This window comes from Urocampus carinirostris, chromosome 1 (assembly GCF_059441175.1).
Source record: "Urocampus carinirostris isolate Australia breed hairy pipefish chromosome 1, RoL_Ucar_1.0, whole genome shotgun sequence".
Taxonomy (NCBI): domain Eukaryota; kingdom Metazoa; phylum Chordata; class Actinopteri; order Syngnathiformes; family Syngnathidae; genus Urocampus; species Urocampus carinirostris.
This window is the reverse complement of record NC_142349.1, coordinates 30,521,502-30,541,849: the sequence shown is the minus strand read 5'-3', so window position 1 is coordinate 30,541,849 and position 20,348 is coordinate 30,521,502. Positions and strand designations below refer to the sequence as shown.

The 20,348-nt window shown below is 41.1% G+C and overlaps 1 protein-coding gene across 1 annotated transcript in view; it reads right to left on the bottom strand.

Moving 5' to 3' along the window:
* gpr158b (G protein-coupled receptor 158b) overlaps positions 1-11,442 on the bottom strand; it is a 73,469-nt gene extending 62,027 nt beyond the window's left edge. Inside the window, exons 1-2 of the mRNA XM_088334714.1 lie at positions 10,331-11,442; positions 1,141-1,246 (exon numbers count right to left, since the gene is read on the bottom strand). Of these exons, the coding sequence (XP_088190840.1) occupies positions 1,141-1,246; positions 10,331-11,202 (978 nt within the window). The 5' untranslated portion in view covers positions 11,203-11,442. The remainder of the gene's footprint in view (positions 1-1,140; positions 1,247-10,330) is intronic.
* Positions 11,443-20,348: the final 8,906 nt, after the last annotated feature.

Below are 20,348 nucleotides of genomic sequence, written 5' to 3'. Positions count from 1 at the left end.
TCAAAAAAGGATTTAACAACAGTGATGACTAAGAAGCCAATGAATCACTGAATCACCGCCTCCCTTCGAAATGTGTTGCTAGAACAGAGGATCATCATCAGTTCTTATAAATCTAATAAAAACCCAGAGATTTCGACAAATGCAAAAATGAGAAAACCATCCTATGTATCTGGTCAATCCAAAAGGAACTGTGCATTTTAGTCCAGGTAGGCAAAACATGGCACGAAGTATATTTTATTGGGCCCTGCCATACATTTATGAGTATGTAAAAAAAGGAAGTGTCTCGTGGTACTTTCTATCAAAAGTCATGATTCTGTGATTAAATTCTCCGTCCGGCCACTAAAGGGCAGTATTGAGCGTGGTAAGTTGGTTCAGTCGTAAAACTGCATTGACTCAACAGTTAATATAAACCAGTTAACACATTTGATGCCAAACATAATAAAATCATTTCCCCCATTGTTTGTGAATAAATGTGTTGTGTTTAGAAAAGAACCATTGCCATTTGTTATTCTTCTACATAGGGTAGGTTACTAATATTGGCCGAATGATTCAATATGAAAACAAAGCTAAAAATTCAGGGTTGACGTATTTTACTGATCTGGTCCACCCGAGAACAGAAAGTACGGATCAGGCCCCAGAACCAAATTGAGTTTCACATCCCTGTTTCACTTTGAATGCAGATCGGTTCAACAAGTCAGATATATTGCTGTCCAGATCAAACCAAATAAAAAATAAGGACCAAAAGCAAGCAGGGAGACAAAGAGCGCTGTGCATTATTTAAACCAGTCCATTACACTGCATGTACTATATATACATCACATAGCTAACTACATGAGATAGACATGAACAACTACAGTACCCCATTAAGGTCAGGGAAGTTTACCCCCATGCATCACAATTTCACATGATGAAACACTTTTTCACACCTACATGAAGGTACACATTCATGTGCTCCCACACATTTACATATGTGGATATTCGTCAATGGCTGACTCACTTACAACTACAGGTTTACTCCTCAAATGCATAAAAACAATCATTAACATGTTAAATTAGCCCTGGTGGAAAAAAAGTTACAATAAACTCTTTATTTTTAACAAGGAACATTGAAAATGATGGCTATAGGTGTCCAGCACTTACTTCCATAGTGGTGAGATTGCAGCGATGTGTCCCAGCAAACCAGCCACTGTCAGAACATTGGTCAATATCCACATCCTGCAAGTTCACATCCACACGAACAACACCCCTGCCAAAGAGAAATAACACACAAGGTTACCACATCGTCTAACTTGGGTCAGGTCTATTAGTCCAAACTGAACATTTTTTGGGGTTTTGACAATATAAGTCATGCATTTTCCACTTGTATTTTTCATTGGCAACCATTTTAGAATCCTTTCAAATAAAGATGACATCACAAACGCTCAGACTGATCTTGAAGGAATATAACAGACATGGGGACTTGAGACTTAGTGACTTGGACTCGAGTCGACTCGAGTCGCTGTTTTTATGACTTGTGACTTGACTTGGACTTGGCAATCTAAGACTCGGGACTTGACTTGTGACTTGACTTGCCCAAGAAAAAAATACTTGGGACTTACTTGGGACTTGAAGGTGAAGACTTGAGACTTACTTGAGACTTGCACATGTGTGACTTGGTCCCATGTCTGGAATATAATAACTTATTATAAAAAGAATATCATTATGATTATAACGCTCAATTCATGTCCAGTAATCATACTTTACAGTATATGTCTTTGAAATAATGACATTAATTTGAATTACTTTTAAATTATTTCAAAGGAGCTGTACGGTATTTGGATCTTTTTGTCATCGCAGACTCAGTGTTCATGATGCACGTGCATGTACTCGCATTTCTTCGACGCCCCCAAGTGAATTCTTCTTTTTTCATCATATTTGGGGTTTTGGGTTGTCGTTTGGACTCTACTTGAAGCAGGTATTTTCCTACTTTCACCATTCTCATGCTACACTAACAGATAGAAACAAAAGAAAAACCTGCGGAGACAATCATGACGTCACTCTCCAGGATTTCCCCCCTCCCATGTCGTCGGCCCTGAACAGCTTTGCTAAAAGTGAGATAAAAGCAGATTGGCACAGCGGAAAATAAAGCATAAGAGCTCTTTGAACTCAGTCCGACATTATTAACACATACTTCCTAGAGAACATATTTCACTCACAACATTTCTAAGGAAACTTTAAAAGGCGCACCCAACTTTCAATATGAATGGTTGGTTTTAAGTTTATTTTAAAATTTCACAGAAATTCGGATGTTTCTTAACTACCCTAAGAAGTACATGTTACCCCATGTGAGAAACAGTGCTCATGAATTCAAACCTCACAACATCATGCAAATGTACATATTAGCGGGCGCCTTACCATCTAGGCTACTGAGCTGGTATCAATCAAAGTTAACACTTTTCGAGGGAACATAAAGTGCTGCAAAAGTACAGAGAAAAAATAGTAAACAAGTAGATAAAATTAAAAAATCATATATTAAAAATAATAATGACATGTTTAACTCTACATAAAGAGCAGATTCTTAATCGTGAATATATATATAATTTTCATATCGGGACTGTTAATCGTATTCAAATATTTAACAAAAAAAAAAAAAAATTATTGACAGCATTTTGAAAGGTGGGTTTATATTTTCTAGATATATATATGTATATGTATATACACATATTGTTGATAAAGATTGCTACAAATAACAAAAAATGTATTGCTCTTTTTGTTAAGTATACTGTAAGTCCAAGTACAATCCGATCTTTGGATGAGGTGGTAGCAAAAAGTATTTTGCATGTTTGCAGGTGTACAGCATACATTTGTATGAATTGTTGCCAAGTTAATTGACAAACACTTTGATTTTTTTTTTAAATTGTTTTATATTATAGAATATTCTGTTGTTTTGTGCAGTACTTTTCCATCAGTCCAGTAATTCAATGTTTAAATAAAGAGGAGGAAATCAAAAATGTCTTAAAGAAATCCCATTCATCGACTAAAAGAATCTTGGGAATTGGCAATTGAAAGTCCGGAAGATGAAGAAACTTGAGAAGGGACTGCACAATACACAAAGAGGTAAGTATTAGTTTCAGGAGCGAGCAGCAGCAAGTCAACTGCAGGAGAGAGAGTGGGAAAGGTGAGAGGAGAGAGAGTGGGAAAGGTGAGATGGCACAACATTCATTTGGACAGGTAACTTAAAATTAGTTTTACCTGGTTATATCAGTATCAGAAATTATTTTCCCCTCATTTTATTAACACTCCACTTATTGAAACATGAATATTTTGTTTGTTTGTTTGTTTGTACATGATTCAATTGTTTGTTTGTACATGATTCAAATTGAATCTTTTCTTCCGGCGCCGTCACGAATGGCAGCCACTCCAGCAGCTCCCGTGTTATTTTGTTCTCAGCTCAGGGATGCTGCTGGAAATGTGAATTTCCCTTCGGGGATGAACAAAGTATCTATCTATCTATCTATCTATCTATCTATATTATAGTGCATAATTTATATAACTTCAGGATAGCTGCATGTCTTAAATGTTTTATCTATGAGAAAGAAAAAGGAGCCAATGTATTAGACACAGCTCTCAGTGGGATGCCATAATAATAACCAGTTTACGTTTTGTCTGGTGTCACAATCACCCGGATCGGGAACACCTGTGTTCAGGATTTGGCGCCAACAGCCAGGACAGCTGATTGGCGCACCCTGTATATTTAAATCCCCAGCTTCCAGTTACACTTTGTTGGATTGTACTCACGCTACCTGTTGCCTTCAGCTCAGTAAGCCCGTACCTCTGACTCTTTGCCTGCTCCCTGTACTCTTCTGATTGATCTTCGTTGCCGACCCGTTTCTGTAAATCTGCCCTGCCCGTCTGACTCCTGAACTATTTTCCGAACACTACGATTACGCCTGTCCGCGACCATTCCCGCCAAGCCTTCACCTGCCTATCAAATTCCGTCAATCCGCCAACCAACGGATCGAAGAATCCCACCTTGTCATTTCCTTCCTTTCAATAAAACCAAGAAACGAGCGCAAGTGATCTCAGTCTTCCTTTCGTCCTGTCTGACAGTCTGGGTCAAATATACCAGCTTTATTTACCGTGCAAGGAAAGTTTTTTTTCTTTTTCCTTCAAAGCAATTTTCCTAGTGGAGTGCGCTTATTTAAAAGATAAACAAGAGGGATAAAGGATAACTATTTCCATCAATACAGTAAATAAAAGGAAATAGCAACACTTTTCATAAGCACCTATCTAAAAGTTAGATTTTGTCTTTGCCAAACTAAAGCAGCCAATAATTGTAATACATTCAAAAGTCCCAAAGCATTTTAGAGCTATTTCTCTAAAATGCCAGCATATGTTAAATGTGAACTTGAAATCTTAAAGTCTTATGATTGCACTGGTGCCCCAATGCGTCGTTGTGTACAAAGTAAGTCCCTGGTGTCACACTTTTAGAAGTTGCCCTCTTCTTTTCTTTTTTGTGTTTCTGTGGATAATCCTGACACCCGCTGTCTCCATCTGCCTGCAGGGAAGTGGAACAAATAACCACGGAGAGAGGATTTCGGTACAGCCACTTCTATAGTCCTTAGTCCTCAAACTGAAGGAATGAGAATAGATCAGTCTTTGGGTGTGTGAGAAAGGCAAAACTCAACTAAGGGCGAAAGCAGTGAGATATGACAGCTACTTCAACGTCTTGCTCTGTCAGACCATCTTAATGGATTGTGATTTTTTTTGGAAGCTATTCAAAAACTGAAGAAGACAGAGGGATTTTACAAAAAAATCAAGAAAGGCCAGGGATTTTCTGACCAGACATTCTATATTTAGAAGCATCACCACACTGCTGGGATGACTGAGGGAAGCAGCTAAACATTTTCAGCTCAATTAAACATGAGAAGGAAAAAAGCACTTTCCTTGCATTACCTTCAACATTGGAAAGTGTAGCCAATCAAAACACTGGGAGGGGGAAAGGAATTGCACAAACTATAACAGTTACATGAATTGATACCAGTAAGGGAACTGATGATTGTCATTCAAATAAATGAGTTATTTATTCTTTATTTTTTATTGTATTTTTTTGGTGGGAGGGGGGCACAGCACAGAAAACACTAATTAACAAAAGGAAACAACAACAAAATATTTACACAAAAAAACAGCTAGGAATTTTACTAGAACAGCTTTTTTCCATCTTCGCAACATTGCTAAAATCTGCCCTATGCTGTCTCAATCGAATGCGGAGATTATAATTCATGTGTTTGTTACCTCCCGTCTCGATTACTGTAATGCAGTAGTCTCCGGTCTCCCGAAGTCCAAAATCAAGAGCCTTCAACTGGTACAAAATGCTGCAGCGAGGCTTTTAACAAAGACAAGAAAGTTTGATCACATTACCCCGATTTTAACTAACCTGCATTGGCTCCGTGTTTGCTTAAGATGTGATTTTAAGGTTCTGCTTGTAGTATACAAAATCATGCATGGACTTGCTCCCTCATATCTTTCAGATTTAATTTCCCCCTATGTTCCGGTCCGGAGCCTTTGCTTTGAAAGCGCTGGTCTACTAGTGATCCCAAGAGACAAGAAGATATCCGCAGGATTGAGAGCGTTCTCCTTTCGTGGTATGCTCTTCCCCCTGAGATTCGATCTGCAACCTCAGTGGAACTGTTGAAATCTAAGCTTAAAACACACTTTTATATTATAGCATATGAATAACATATATTATATGTTGACAATATCTTTGTATAATTTGCCCTCATGTAGGTTTTAGATCAGGGGATGGTGTAATAATAGTCTGTGGTTTGCAATAATCTGTGGTCTGTGCAGCCCTTTGAGACTCTTTGTGATTAAGGGCTATACAAATAAACATGACTTGACTTGACTAAACTAAACCATACAATAATACCATGAATAAACATGTGCCTAAAAGGAGTACCGTATGTTGAAGCCGAAGTGCCCACCCTTTATATATTTTTTTGCCTTGCAGGGAAGACAAACTCAAAACCAACTTCAGAAAACCAAACTTTACCCCACAAAGGAACATTACAGAACAAGGAAATTACATTTTAAACTCTGTTGAGTGACTCGAGATACCCAAAGAAAATATTATGAAAAAAAGTTTGTACAAGATTTTAAACTTATAATGATATCATATAAAGTGAAGAAAATAAGTATTTGAACACTGCTATTTTGCTCTTTCTGCCACTTAGAAATCATGGAGGGGTTTTCTACTTTGTCTTAATTCATATGATGGACATATCCTGCCATTTGTAGAAATAACGTTATAAATAAATGAGCACGGCTTATGTATGCTATACATTATATGAGTCACGTAATATGCAAATATATGACATAGATGCAATTTCTTCTTTTATTTTATGCATTTATTTTGTCATTTATTTTGCAGTATATTTTGTTGTGTATTTTTAAACATTATAACAAACGTTATTCGAATGAGGAGGTTGTCCAGTTAGCTACGCTTTTCAACTCTTGGTTGATCGGTGACCAACGAATCGGCTACTAAACCGATCGACCAATAGGTGAAAGGTGTAGCCAGTTTGACCCTCACCCTCGTTTGAATTACTGTACATTTATTTGTCACAAAATACAGGAAAACTCAAAATAAATGTGGATTCACACAACAAAATACACGACAAAATAAAAGGCTAAGTAAACACTGAAATAAATAAATGACGAAGTACATGATAAAATACATGAATATATAATTAAATTGCATTTTGTTCATATATTTAGGTATGACATGATTTATTCATGTGTTCATTGTTTATATGGTATATATTTGTAGGTATTTATTGATTTATACATTTATTTATACTGTACATATGGCAGAATAGTTGCTCCATAAACCTGTCCAATTAAACCCCTGTGTGAATTGTGTGCCCCCCTCTTTCATTTTTTAGGTAGTCTAGCTGGATTAGCCTCAACATCAGGGGTGATCAAACTATGGCCCGTGGGCCACGAGCATCCCGGCAGTGTTTTTTGGCCCACCCCATTAAAATGGTCAAAATATAAGGACAGTGAATATAATATAAAATGTTTCTTTGCTACCAGCTCTGTCCCCATAATCTCTTTGTGTGTACTATAAAAAATACTACCACACAAATACAAAAAAACTACTACAAGACTAAATATGAAATTTGGTGCTCAAAAACGGAAATCCAGTATTTTTTATTCTCAATCTGAAAAGAGCAAAATACTACAAAAATCCTACAAAATACTACAAATACTACTACTTGTCATATCCTGCACGGTTGTCATGGTGCCCAGCTGGCCCCGCCCCTTGACATCGGCTGAGACGCATTGGACTGATTGCTTTTGGAGTACTTATACGCTCCTTTTGGGACTGCCCGTGGCCAGACAATGTTTAACCCTCGTTGAAACCCTGTTCATGCCCGTTTGATCTGAGTAATGCCTAGTTTGTAATTTTGATTGCCTTTGAACCTGTTTTGTTTTATTTTTGGTCCGTTTGTGTGTTGGACAACTTTTCTTTCCTAAATTAAGGTGACAGATCGTCTACGCATATGAGTTCCGATTTCCTGCTTCCCGGTCCGTTTCGTGACAGAATGGTCCAGCCATACGATGTGAACTCAGCGAACTATCCCAACACAATTTGGGGAAAGCTGGAGGACGCCATTTGGCAATCGCCCACTGAGGTCGCCGCCCTTCAGTTGCAGTCCGAGCAAGCTCAACGCATGCAACGCCAGATGGAGCAATTAGCTCAGCGGACTGAGTCCTTGTCTCTTCTGCTGAATGAGCTCCTATCGGCAACGAGCTGTCCAAGGTTCCTGTCGGCTTCAGCGCCGCGCCTGTCGGCCTCAACGCCGCGCCTGTTGGCCGACCTTCCATGCCCACCTGTCAGTCTGACTCCCCTGCTTGCCTGTCTGACTCCCGTGCTTGCCTGTCTGACCCCACTGCTTGCCTGTCTGACTTCCTTGCTTGCCTGTCTGACTCCCCTGCTTGCCTGTCCGACTCCCCTGCTTGCCAGTCCGACTTCGACGATCGCCAGCCCGACTCCGCCAACCGCCAGCCCGACTCCGCCGACCGCCAGTCCTACTCCGCCGATTGCCAGTTCAACTCCGTCTACCGCCAGTCCGACTCATCAGCTCGCCGCTCTGATTCGTCCACCTTCCGCTCCTGCATCTCCCCGTTCCTGCGTTTTCGGAAGAGGGAGTGGGGTTGCCCTCATCGGGAGTGTCGACCCATTCTGGGGGGCGAGGTATTTGTTTTCTTTTGGGACCTCAGGAGCTGTCCCTTGAAGGGGGAGATCTGTCATGCCCTGCACGGTTGTCATGGCGCCCAGCTGGCCCCGCCCCTTGACACCGGCTGAGACGCATTGGACTGATTGCTTTGGGAGAACTTAAACGCTCCGTTTGGGACTGCCCGTGGCCACACCATTGTTTAACCCTCGTTGAGACCCTGTTCATGCCCATTTGATCTGAGTAATGCCTAATTTGTAATTTTGATTGCCTTTGAACCTGTTTTGTTTTGTTATCGGTCTGTTTATGTGTTGGACAACTTTTCTTTCCTTAATTAAAGTGACAGATTGTCCACGCATATGAGTTCCGACTTCCTGCTTTCCGGTCCGTTTCATGACGCTACTATAACACAATAGTACAGAAAAACTACCACATGAGTACTACGACCAAAATACTACAAAAAGTCAAGGACAGTAATTCTACAAACATTTTGCAGACATACCGCAAAAATACTACTACAGAAATAATACAAAAATCCTGCTATACAATTAATACAAGAACCCCACTATACAAAGACTACAAAGATCCTACAACAGAAACACTACAAAAACAGTACTATGGAAATACTACAAAATACTACCATAATAATACAATAATATACAAAAACTACTACATAAGTATTGCGAACAAAATACTACAAAAAGTCAAGTACAGTCATTCTACAAACATTTTGCAGAGATACCACAAAAATACTACGACAGAAATCATACAAAAATCCTGCTATAGAAATGATATAAGAACCCCACTATAGAAATACTACAAAAATCCTACTAAAGAAATACTACAAAAATACTACTACAGAAATACTACAAAAATCCTTCTACAGTAATGCTAGATTAATGAAACTTAAGTAATACGACAAAACTAAATATCAAATTAAATGTTTAAAAGTGGGAGGCATCGTTTGAAGTGTCCTGGAAAAATTGACCATTAACTATTTTCTCTTTCTCTTTCGGGTTAATTGGCCGGTTCAAATTGTCCCTAGGTATGAATGAGCGAGTGAGTTGTCTGTCCCTGTGTGCCCTGCAACTGGCTGGGAACCAGTTCAGGGTGTCCCCTGCCCACTGTCCGAAGATAGCTGGGATGGGCTCCAGCCCCCCCGCGACTCTACTGAGGATAAGCGGAGCAGATAATGGATAATAATAGATATTTTCTAGTCAAGTCAAGTCAAGTCACATTTTTTTATATAGCCCTTAATCACAAAAATGTCTCAAAGGACTGCACAGGATTACAATTACACAATTGCACAATTACCTGATCTTAAACCAGCATGCGGGCAAGGAACAACTCAAAACCTCAGTGTGAGGAAAAAAGAGAAACTTTGAGAAAGGACCTCACATTTCTCTATTAAGTGTGTGTTAACAATGCCCAACTGAGTTCAAAGAGCTTTATACATTATTTCCCACTTCACTTATCTGCTTTCATCATACTTTTAGCAGAGCTGTTTGGGGTGGCACACTTTAGGTTCGAGGAATGGGGGATTGACGTAGTTCTGGAGAGTGACGTCATGCTCTTCCCAACAGATTTTTTTTAAATTTCTATTTGTAAGTGTAGCTTGAAAATGAGAAAATAAGAAAATAAACTGCCTCAAATAGAATCCAATCGTGGACCAAAACACAGAGATAGATGAGAAGAATTAATTCGAGTGCATTTAAGAAATGCACGTACTCGCACGCGCAACATGAGTGAGCTGACTCAGGCTGCAATGATGACACAAGCCAGGAGATTGCAGGAGAGAGTAAGTTCTAAATCCTGTACAGCTCCTTTAAAACAGTGAGCTAATACATTGTTTTACTTTAATTGTATAATTGTTTCGAAATTATTTTGATGAAACTAATCTAATAAAAAGGAAAATTAATAGAAATATAACTTGAAAATGTTTGCATGTACATATATTTCTAAACGAGAACAATTGGATAAGTCTCCAGGAACGGCCCATTGGCCAATTTTAAAACCTTACGGGACTCCAAAAAGTTGCCCAGCCCTGCTCGACAGCATACTCGGTACCACAATGTTTTTTTTTTGTTGTTTTTTTTTTTTTCAAATCTCACCTGAACTCGAGTGCAGAGTCTCTCTTGAGACCATAAAACCCAGCTGAAAGGGTGAGGAGCCAAAAGGGCACAAATGCCCCGTTTTCACACTCCAGATAAGGTGCAGACCACTTGATTTGATTCTTGTTCAGGAGGTAAACTCCAGTCTTGAGGCCCGCTCTCCTTCTGTGGGCTCTCTTTCCGTCCCCAAACTCGTTCAACCAGTCATACTCGGGGCCCCTGCTCTTCAGATGCCGCTCCTGCATCAAGACCACCTCCTTCTGACTTTTTGTCGCCTGCAGAAAGACGTGCGGGCTCGGAGCCTCCCTGCGGAGGCTGACGACTGCTCGGTGGATTTTGGGGTCCCCCTCGAGCAGACTCCGGACCAGGGCGTGATACCAGTGAAGGTCCTTATGCATTGGGTCGTCTACGGACCTGTTGGCTTGCAGGATCATGTTCAAAAAGTTGGTGGCGTGCGCCATAGTATCTAGGATGCCGTGCAGCGAATAGTGAGAGGCGACGTGCAGGCCGCCTCGCAGGCTGCTCAATTCGTATCTCCGCGAGCAATTCACTTGGCTGAGCGCAAAAGAGTCTCCGCTATGGAGGAAAGCGGTAACCACCCTCGGCAGGTCCTCCTCGATTTTGTGCGCGACAACCGTGCGCTCAGTAGCGGGCGGCAAGTGAGAATAGGTCGGCTCCCGGTTGTTGTCTTGGGTGCTGAACACGGAAGGGTTCTCCTCTCGGTCGTTTTCGGACCACTCCACGTATCCATAATGTGAGCCCCAAACCAAGCCTGTTTGCAGAAGCACGATCAGGAGAGCCATCCTCCTTCGTTTTCTTCTACAGAGACAACGAGGAGGAGAATTAAGTGCTTGGGAAAGTGCTACGAGCATCACCGACAGCCTCGCAGAATGAAAGAGATCCTCCTCAGCGATGACACACGAAATATCAATTGCACACTTTTCATTGTGCACATCCTCCAACCTCAGAGACAAGAGTCAACTGTAACTCAACGAGCAACGGGGTTACTCGACAATCTGACGATAAAAAAAAAGAAAGAAGAAAATGTTTTTGAAGTTCCCAACCACCAGAGGAAAATAACAGACCACCTGAGGTGTCGCGTAAACCAACGACTGTGTGTGGTCTTTTTTTCTTGGGTAGTGGGCGGGGCGTGAAACGGACTAGAGCTGTCCGGTTCTGAATGTGCACCCACAAAAATGAGGTTGTGATGCAATAAACCAGTGGTCTGCAGGGTTGGGTAGGGTTACTTTAATTGGAGTACTTTAAATTACTTTTGGATTACTCCAATACCAAATATGCTAATAAAAGACAAAATAAACTAAATATGAATAAAATTATGACTCACAACACGTGGTAAGCTTTCTCTCCTGGCTTTGATCTCTTTGATCTCCGGCAAAACTAGCATAAAATGCGACAGAAACTAAATTAAAATAAATCCAAACGGCTTGCCAACATCATTTTTGCCGTTAATTGTACTCCGTTATTCCCCAAGCCTGCAAAAAAAAAATTGTAATTTTATTCATATTTAGTTTCAAGCATATTTCCAAAAGTAATTGAAAGTAATCCAGTTAACGTAACCCTACCCAACCCTGGTGGTCCGCTACCATCGGGCTGCGGACCAGTACCGGGCCGTGGGTCATTTAGTACTGAGCCATGCAGATGGATAAAAAAGTTACCTTATTTTTTGCCTATACCTTATTTCATCTTGTATACTGTTTATTTTTTAATCCAATACAGAACTCAAAATTTGGGTGCGCGTCATCACGTTTTTGAGCAACGATTGATTAGTCGATAAATGATAAATTGATTCCTTGGGTGCTGAACATCTCATCTCAGTAGTTTTTAGACCACTCCACATAGCCATAGTTTGAGCCCAAACTCAAGCGTGTTTTCTGAACCGTGAACACTAGGGCCATCCTCCTTCGTTTTCTTCTACAGAGACAACAAAAAGGGAAAATTAAGCTTTTGGGAAATAACTACGAGCATCACCAACAGCCTTGCAGAGACACTCAGTCACACATTCAGTCCTGGGGGCTATTTGGAGCCGCTAATGTTTTTGGAATTTGTCAAGAAACCGGAGTGCCTTGATAAAAATCTACACAGGCATAAAATGTTAGGCAGACGTGCTATCATTCACACACCATGCTACCCTTATTGTAACTTAAATCATTAAAATTACTTTCTTTCATTTTCAAATATTTTTACATGCTTTATATTAACACAGAAACATAAATAAATGATCGTTGTTGTGTTTTGTTGCTATTTCCAGCATTTTGTGATTAAAAGAGATTTATTCCATCCATGCTCATTCTAAGTCACAAGTGAGCAGACATAATCCAAAATGACTTTGAGTGAAAGTGGGCGAGGACAACTCGAATTGGGAGGTGGCCAATGAAATTTATTAAAAGAAAAACATCATGGTGAAATTCACACATAGGGTTTTTTACTAGAAATAAAAACAATAAATTACATACCTGTCAATTCATGTTTTCACCCCTTTCATCTAATTTTTGATCAATTGTGTGCGCCGAACAACGTTTTTAGTACGGGTAAAAAAAATATATTATTTTTAACTTGTTTCTTTTTTATTTTGTGTTAGATTAATCTCATCCCGTCCAGATTGTCTTTGTCACTGGTAGCATACAAAAATGTTATAGCGTTAGGGAAGACAAGAGGTACTGATACTCTGACATCTTGGTAGCAAATTAAACTAAATTGTTAAAGTTTCTGTTACAGAGTAAAACCATATGTAGAACAATGTGGTCCTTGAATTTCTGCAGAACTGTGTATTATTACAACATTAATTTAAGTGCACTCAACACTGCTCTGAGCCTCGACAAATGTAATATCACTCTGTCAAAATTCTACGTGTTATATTTGATCCTAACCTGTCAATTCAGTTACATGTTAAAAAGATATCACTAAAATAGCTTTTTTCCGCCACGCTAGTATTGTGAAGATTCATTAGATGCTGTCAAAAACAAATACTGAATTTATTAATCATGGGTTTATTACTTCTCGGCTTGATTACCGTAATGTATTGCTTTCTGGTCTCCCAATGTATTGCATCAAATGTTTGCAGCTCGTTCAAAATGCAGCAGCAAGCCTATTGACTAAGACAAGAATGTTCGACCATATCACTCCTACATTCACTAACTTGCAGTGGCTCCCGGACCACTTAAGATGTGACTTTAAGGTTCTCTTACTAACATACAAATGTTTACATGGACATGCGCCCTCTTATGTCTCTGATTTGATATCCCCCTGTTTTCCTACACGGAGCCTCCGCTCGGAAAACGCTGGTCCGCTTGTGACTTCAGGAGCCAAGAAGAAGTCTGAAAGGTCGAGAACATTCTCCAGCCGGGCCCTGGTGCTGTGGAATGCTCTACCTCTGGAGATAAGATCTGCAAACTCAATGGAAGTTTTTAGATCTAGACTTAAGAACTGACTTATTTTTATGAGCTTATGATTGATGCCCACCTCATACTTTTGTTTTCCTGTCTTTTTCCGACTGCATGGCTGGTGGCGATACGAAAGAGAAGGATGAATCAAAATGAGTCTGAGGACCAGCGTCTACACCTGAAGCATGTCAACGTATTCATCAACCAGCCAGCAGAGATGGGAAGCTGAGTCATTGCTGTCATGCACTTTCTGAACATTTCTTACATATTATCTATGTTTTTATTTATCATTATTTTTGTTCTTTGATGTTCACTATGTTTTACGTTTTGTCACCAAATGCTAAATCTATTGGACCCCTGGTCATTCTGGAAGGGGTATTACCACATGTGAGGCCCCTTCCCAAGGTTTCTTATTTTCCTCATAATGAGGTTTTGAGTTTTTTCTTGCCCGCATGTTGGTTTAAGATCAGTGGGATTGTCGTGTCCAGCATGGTTGCCATGGCGACCGGCTGGCCCTGCCCCCTGGGCACCGGCTGTAGTAAATCAGCTAATTTGCATGTGTGCTACTTAAGGTTGGGTTGTGGGTATTGCGGGTGTTGGCTTATTACACATTTTCCGTTCTGTTATGCCCTGTCCTGTTAAGTTTGAGTCGGAGGAAACCTGTACTTGCCCATTCTGAGTGTAAGAATGTTTTTGTTCTGTTTTGTCCCGGAGTTTTGGACGACTTTTATTTTGTTAAATAAAAGTTATGATTGTCAACGCAAATGAGTTCTCCCTTCCTGCCTCCTGCCTCCGTTCTGGTCCGGTCTCCCTCGTGACAGAATGAGCCAGCCAAGAAATGAACTCAGCGGACGATCCCATCCGACTCCCGTGCCTGCCTGTCCGACCCCCCCTGCCGAGCGCCGAGTCCGATCCGTCCGACGCCGATGGCGCCTGCCTCTCCTCGTTCCTGCTTGTTTGGAGGAGGGAGCGGGGTTGCCCCAATCGAGAGCGTCGACCCATTCCGGGGTGCGGGGGGGTTTTGGGTATTGCCCCGGGAAGATGTGACGCCTGCCTGTTCGACTCTCCTGCCTGCCTGTTCAACTCTCCTGCCTGCCTGTTCGACTCTCCTGCCTGTCTGTTCGACTCCCCTGCCTGCCTGTTCGACTCCCCTGCCTACCTGTCTGACTCCGCTGCCTGCCAGTCCGACTCCGCTGCCTGCCAGTCCGACTCCGCTGCCTGCCAGTCTGACTCCGTTGCCTGCCAGTCCGACTCCGCTGCCTCCCAGTCCGACTCCGACTCCGCTTCCTGCCAGTCCGACTCCAACTCCGCTGCGTGCCAGTCCGACTCCGCTGCGTGCCAGTCCGACTCCGCTGCCTGCCAGTCCGACTCCGCTGTCAGCCAGTCCGACTCCGCTGCCTGCCAGTCCGACTCCCCTGCCTGCCAGTCCGACTCCCCTGCCTGCCCTGATTCTGCCTGTTCTGATTCTGCCTGTTCTGATTCCGACTCTCCTGTTTTGCCTTTTCTGATTCCGACTCTCCTGTTTTGCCTGTCCTGATTCCGACTCGCCTGTTTTGCCTGTCCTGATTCCGACTCTCCTGATTCCGCCTGTCCTGATTCCGAATCTCCTGATTCCGCCTGTCCGACTCCCTTGTTCACCTGTCCTGTTTGCCTGTTCTGATTCTGTCCTGTTTGCCGGTTCTGATTCTGTCCTGTTTGCCGGTTCTGCCTGTCCTGATTCTGCCTGTCCTGATTCTGCCTGTCCTTTTTGCCTGTTCTGATTCGACTCTCCTGTCTGGTTTTGCCTGTTCTAATTCGACTCTCCTGTTTGCCTGCCGAGTCCGGTCGTCCGACGCCGATGGCGCCTGCCTCTCCCCGTTCCTGCGTGTTCGGAGGAGGGAGCGGGGTTGCCCCAATCGAGAGCGTCGACCCATTCCGACTCCGCTGCCGATCGCCTGTCCGACCCCCCCTGCCAAGCGCCGAGTCCGATCCGTCCGACGCCGATGGCGCCTGCCTGCCTCTCCCCGTTCCTGCGTGTTCGGAGGAGGGAGCGGGGTTGCCCCAATGGAGAGCGTCGAACCATTCCGGGGTGCGATGTAATAATTTTTCTTTTTTTGGGACCTCTGGAGCTGTTCCTTAAAGGGGGTGCTCTGTCGTGTCCAGCATGGTCGCCATGGCGACCGGCTGGCCCCGCCCCCTGGGCACCGGCTGTAGTAAATCAGCTAATTTGCATGTGTGCTACTTAAGGTTGGGTTGTGGGTATCGCGGGTGTTGGCTCATTACACATTTTCCGTTTTGTTATGCCCTGTCCTGTTTAGTTTGAGTCGGAGGAAACCTGTACTTGCCCATTCTGAGTGTAAGAATGTTTTTGCTCTTTTTTGTCTCTGAGTTTTGGACGACTTTTATTTTGTTAAATAAAAGTTATGATTGTCAACGCAAATGAGTTCTCCCTTCCTGCCTCCTGCCTCCGTTCTGGTCCGGTCTCCCTCGTGACAGGGATGGTGTAACTGTAACCTGTGCAGTACATTTGAGACATTTTGTGATTGAAGGCTATCCAAATAAATGTTACTTGACTTGCAACTAGGAAAAGAACTAGGAATGTGCTTAATAATTGTTAGTTTTGTTTATTGGTAAATGAAATAAACTTGTTTACACAACTGATCTTTCTTTTCTTTCCACATAGTCTGTGTGAGTAAATAGGTGCCCCCTTGTGTTGGTGATGTTTTTTATTTCCTAATCAATTTTAATCAATAATGAGGGTAACGTTTTGCTGAGGTTGACAGGTGTGAATAACAAATAGAGCTAGGAGGAAACATGGAGAATATTCAAAGCGGAACAAAGATTCAAGCAATGACAGTCAGAAGTGTGAGAAAACAACTGCGCAAACCATTATTCAACTCTGTATCACACAGAATATATCAGAAACTGTATTGTACCTTTTTGGAAATTAGCTAAAATAATAATGATAAGCATTGTCTATTATTTTGTTGGTGATATATGTATTTTCTTATGTATTTCTGCCTAGTGCAAGTAGGACTTTTTTGAGTTGTATCATTATTTGACAAGAACACCATGGAAGCATCACATGCAGGGTTGTGAAAACACGTCTGTCTTTTTCCGATACTTGGCAGAAAATGGTCACGACTAAAGATTGGTGTTGCAATGCCTGAGGTGACTCAGGCTGTTGTCATGGCAGTAGAAAGTGGTAATTGCAGAGGACTCCTTACTATACACAATGTCCACTACAATTGATAATGAAAATGGCATCCAGATTTGCCCTGAGGTGATGAAAATAACAGCAGAGCTTATGCTAATAATAACACAAGGCCAATGTAGAGTTGATGGGGCCATGCATGCAAGTAACAGCAAAGAGATGTTTATTTTAGATGGCACATACCAGGGAGAGTGATGACACTCTGCATGAGATGAATGCCCCTGACCCTTATATTTCATCCTCTTTTACAAGCTGTGCTGCCTCTCCGAACTCAATGAATATTTCATAGTCATTTGCTTCTTCATCTGCATGCTTTACAACTTGGGGTTGTTGAACCACAACCACGGTAGAGACTGCACCAGCCATCTTTACTTTGTGCTCTGCTCACTCACATACAAACTCCACACATAAAGGAGGATTGCCTTATGTGCGGCCCCTTCTTAAGGTTTCTTCATTTTGCTCATAGATTTCAGATCAGGGTATGTTGTAACGGTTGGTCTATACAGTCCCTTGATACTTTTTTTACAAATAAACATGACTCGAATCACAAGGTAAGTCTGATAGTTGCAGGGCATTGGGAGACGAAGCTCTACCAGTATGGTTTGACTTGTGGTTTGGGGACCTGCAAGAAATAATGGGTACAGTCCTTTGTTTTAGTGGTTCTATACTGGTATGACTTGAGGACGCACCATTCCACCTTAATGACAGGCTGGGACCCCAAATTAAGAAAGGGTTTCCACTTCTTAAATGTATCAAATAAAAGGGTTGAACAGTTAAAAGCAGTGATACTAGAAGAGATTTTACTTTTCATTTTCAAGAAAACTTAATGACCACCAAAACTTCCTTAAGCACTGTATATATATATATATATATATATATATATATATATATATATATATATATATATATATATATATATATATATATATATATATATATATATATATATATATATATATATATATATATATATATATACTTGCATTGCATATAAGCGACGCCCTAAAACTGCTTTAAAAATAGCCACATGCTAAAAGAAGTTCATAGTCAGAATATTTAACAATTGTGTATAATTAATTAATGATGTAAATAATAAAGATGTTGGTTGGTTGGTTGGTATGTTGGTTGGGTGGTTGGTGGTTGGTCGGTTGGTCGGTTGGTCGGTTGGTCGGTTGGTCGGTTGGTCGGTTGGTCGGTCGGTTGGTTGGATCCCTTAACCACTAGGGTCCTTGGGGCACCCTTTCCTGTGGTGTGTCCTGAGAGAGTACTGCCTGGTTACACCCATCTTTCTCCAGGCCAACATATGTACTGGTAGGGCAGCTGGAAAAATAACATGTTTAAACCATTTACCGTACCATCAGACACACATACTGTTACTGTTTTCCACTTCAACTTCCTCATATCAAGTCAATACTTCACACTCACCCATTCACACACACTCACACACCATGCAAGGCACCTACCTGCTTATTGGGGGCATCAGGGATTCAGTGTCCAAGGACACTTCGACATGTAACACGGAAGAGCCAGGGATCGGACATGCGATGTCTTGATCCCAAGACAAGCGCTCTACCTCCTGAGCTAATGGCGCCCCCAAAAGAAACTGTGGAAATTTGGAGGCCTGCCTCATTGAAATAAAAGAGTGGATGTCACTCAATTTCTTGCGTCTTAACTCTGATAAGACCAAAATGTTAGTCATTGGTCCATCTAAATGCCGTGACTTATTCTCAAAAACTGCTGTGAACATTGACAAATGTCACATCACACAGAGTGACTCAGTTAAAAATGTAGGTGTCATATTTGACCCTGATCTATCCTTTGAAACGCATGTAAAGAAAATTACTAGAACCGCATTCTTCCATCTTCGTAACATTGCTAAAATCCGTTCAATACTGTCTCAGTCAGATGCTGAAAGTATAGTTCATGCGTTTGTTACCTCCCGTCTCGATTACTGTAATGCACTACTCTCTGGTCTCCCGAAGTCTAGAATCAAGTCTCTCCAGCTGGTACAAAAATCCGCAGCGAGGCTTTTAACTAGGACAAAAAAGTACGATCACATAACACTGATTTCGGCTAACCTGCGTTGGCTCCCAGTTAGCCTTTGATGTGATTTCAAGGTTCTCTTAGTATTATACAAAATCATACATGGCCTTGCTCCCTCTTATCTTTCAGATCTGATTTCCCCCTATGTCCCGGTCCGAAGCCTACGATCTGAGAGTGCTGGTCTTCTGGTGATCCCAAGAGCAAAGAAGTGTTCTGCTGGTTCGAGAGCGTTCTCCATCCGGGCACCGGTGCTGTGGAATGTTCTTCCCCCTGAGATCCGATCTGCAACCTCAGTGGAAATGTTTAAATCTAAGCTTAAAACTTACTTCTACTCCATAGCATATGAATAACCTACTCTTCTCGTCGGCTGAAAAATAGTCTGTGTAATATAGTGTAATAATCTGTGAAGCCCTTTGAGACTCTTCGTGATTTAGGGCTATACAAATAAAAATGACTTGACTTGTCTTGAAAACATCCAAATCAAGAGAAAATGAGATGTGGTCCCTCTCAAACTCAATTGGGATGCGGCATATTGACTGAACAGGAAAAAGATATTATCACCATACCAGTTGAGAAACACTGCTCTACTTTCGAATCCAACTAAGTGCTATTCCAGGTATTTTGGATAGTTATTAAACAAATTGTTCCTCAGAGACGCATGTTAGCCCAAATTACTTTCTGCAGACCTCATAAAAACATTTAATGCAATGGCTCGTCTTTGTGCCTTCTTTTATTGATGTACTCCTATGCAAACAAATAGAAAGCTTATAAATATGATAATAACAGGTATTCATTTAAGATTAGATTTTTTTGTCGAAATATTTATTTGTCTACCAATTCCTTTCAAAGTTGATAAGCAATGCAAAACGCTGATTAGAAAATGAATAATAAAAAATAAAATTAATAATAATAATAATGATAATAATAAAAAAATAAAAACTACTACTACTACTACTACTAATAATAATAATAATAATAATAATAATAATAATAAGAATAATAATAAGAATAATAATAATAATAATAATAATAATAGTGTATTCTCGATCACCAAATTTGCTCGTCCCGTGATTAGCACGGGCAGAACATACAGCACGTATTTCAATCTTTGCTGCCCTCTACAGGGTTTTCTCTGTGCGTTGGTCGTTGTATTAATTGTATTATTCCTTGACGTTTTAAAATAAGTCCTTTTGATGATAGTATTGGACTACTTGACTGATAGAAATCTCGGGTACTCTTTTCTTTAAGGATCGTTCTGCTCCTTTCAGAATAAGATGCTTGTGTCCTTTTTTATACATTACATTATAGTTATTTTTTGTTGGCGTTACTTGAGTTTTGTCTCTGACTGGTTCGATTGTTCAACATGGTGTGGCTTAATTAT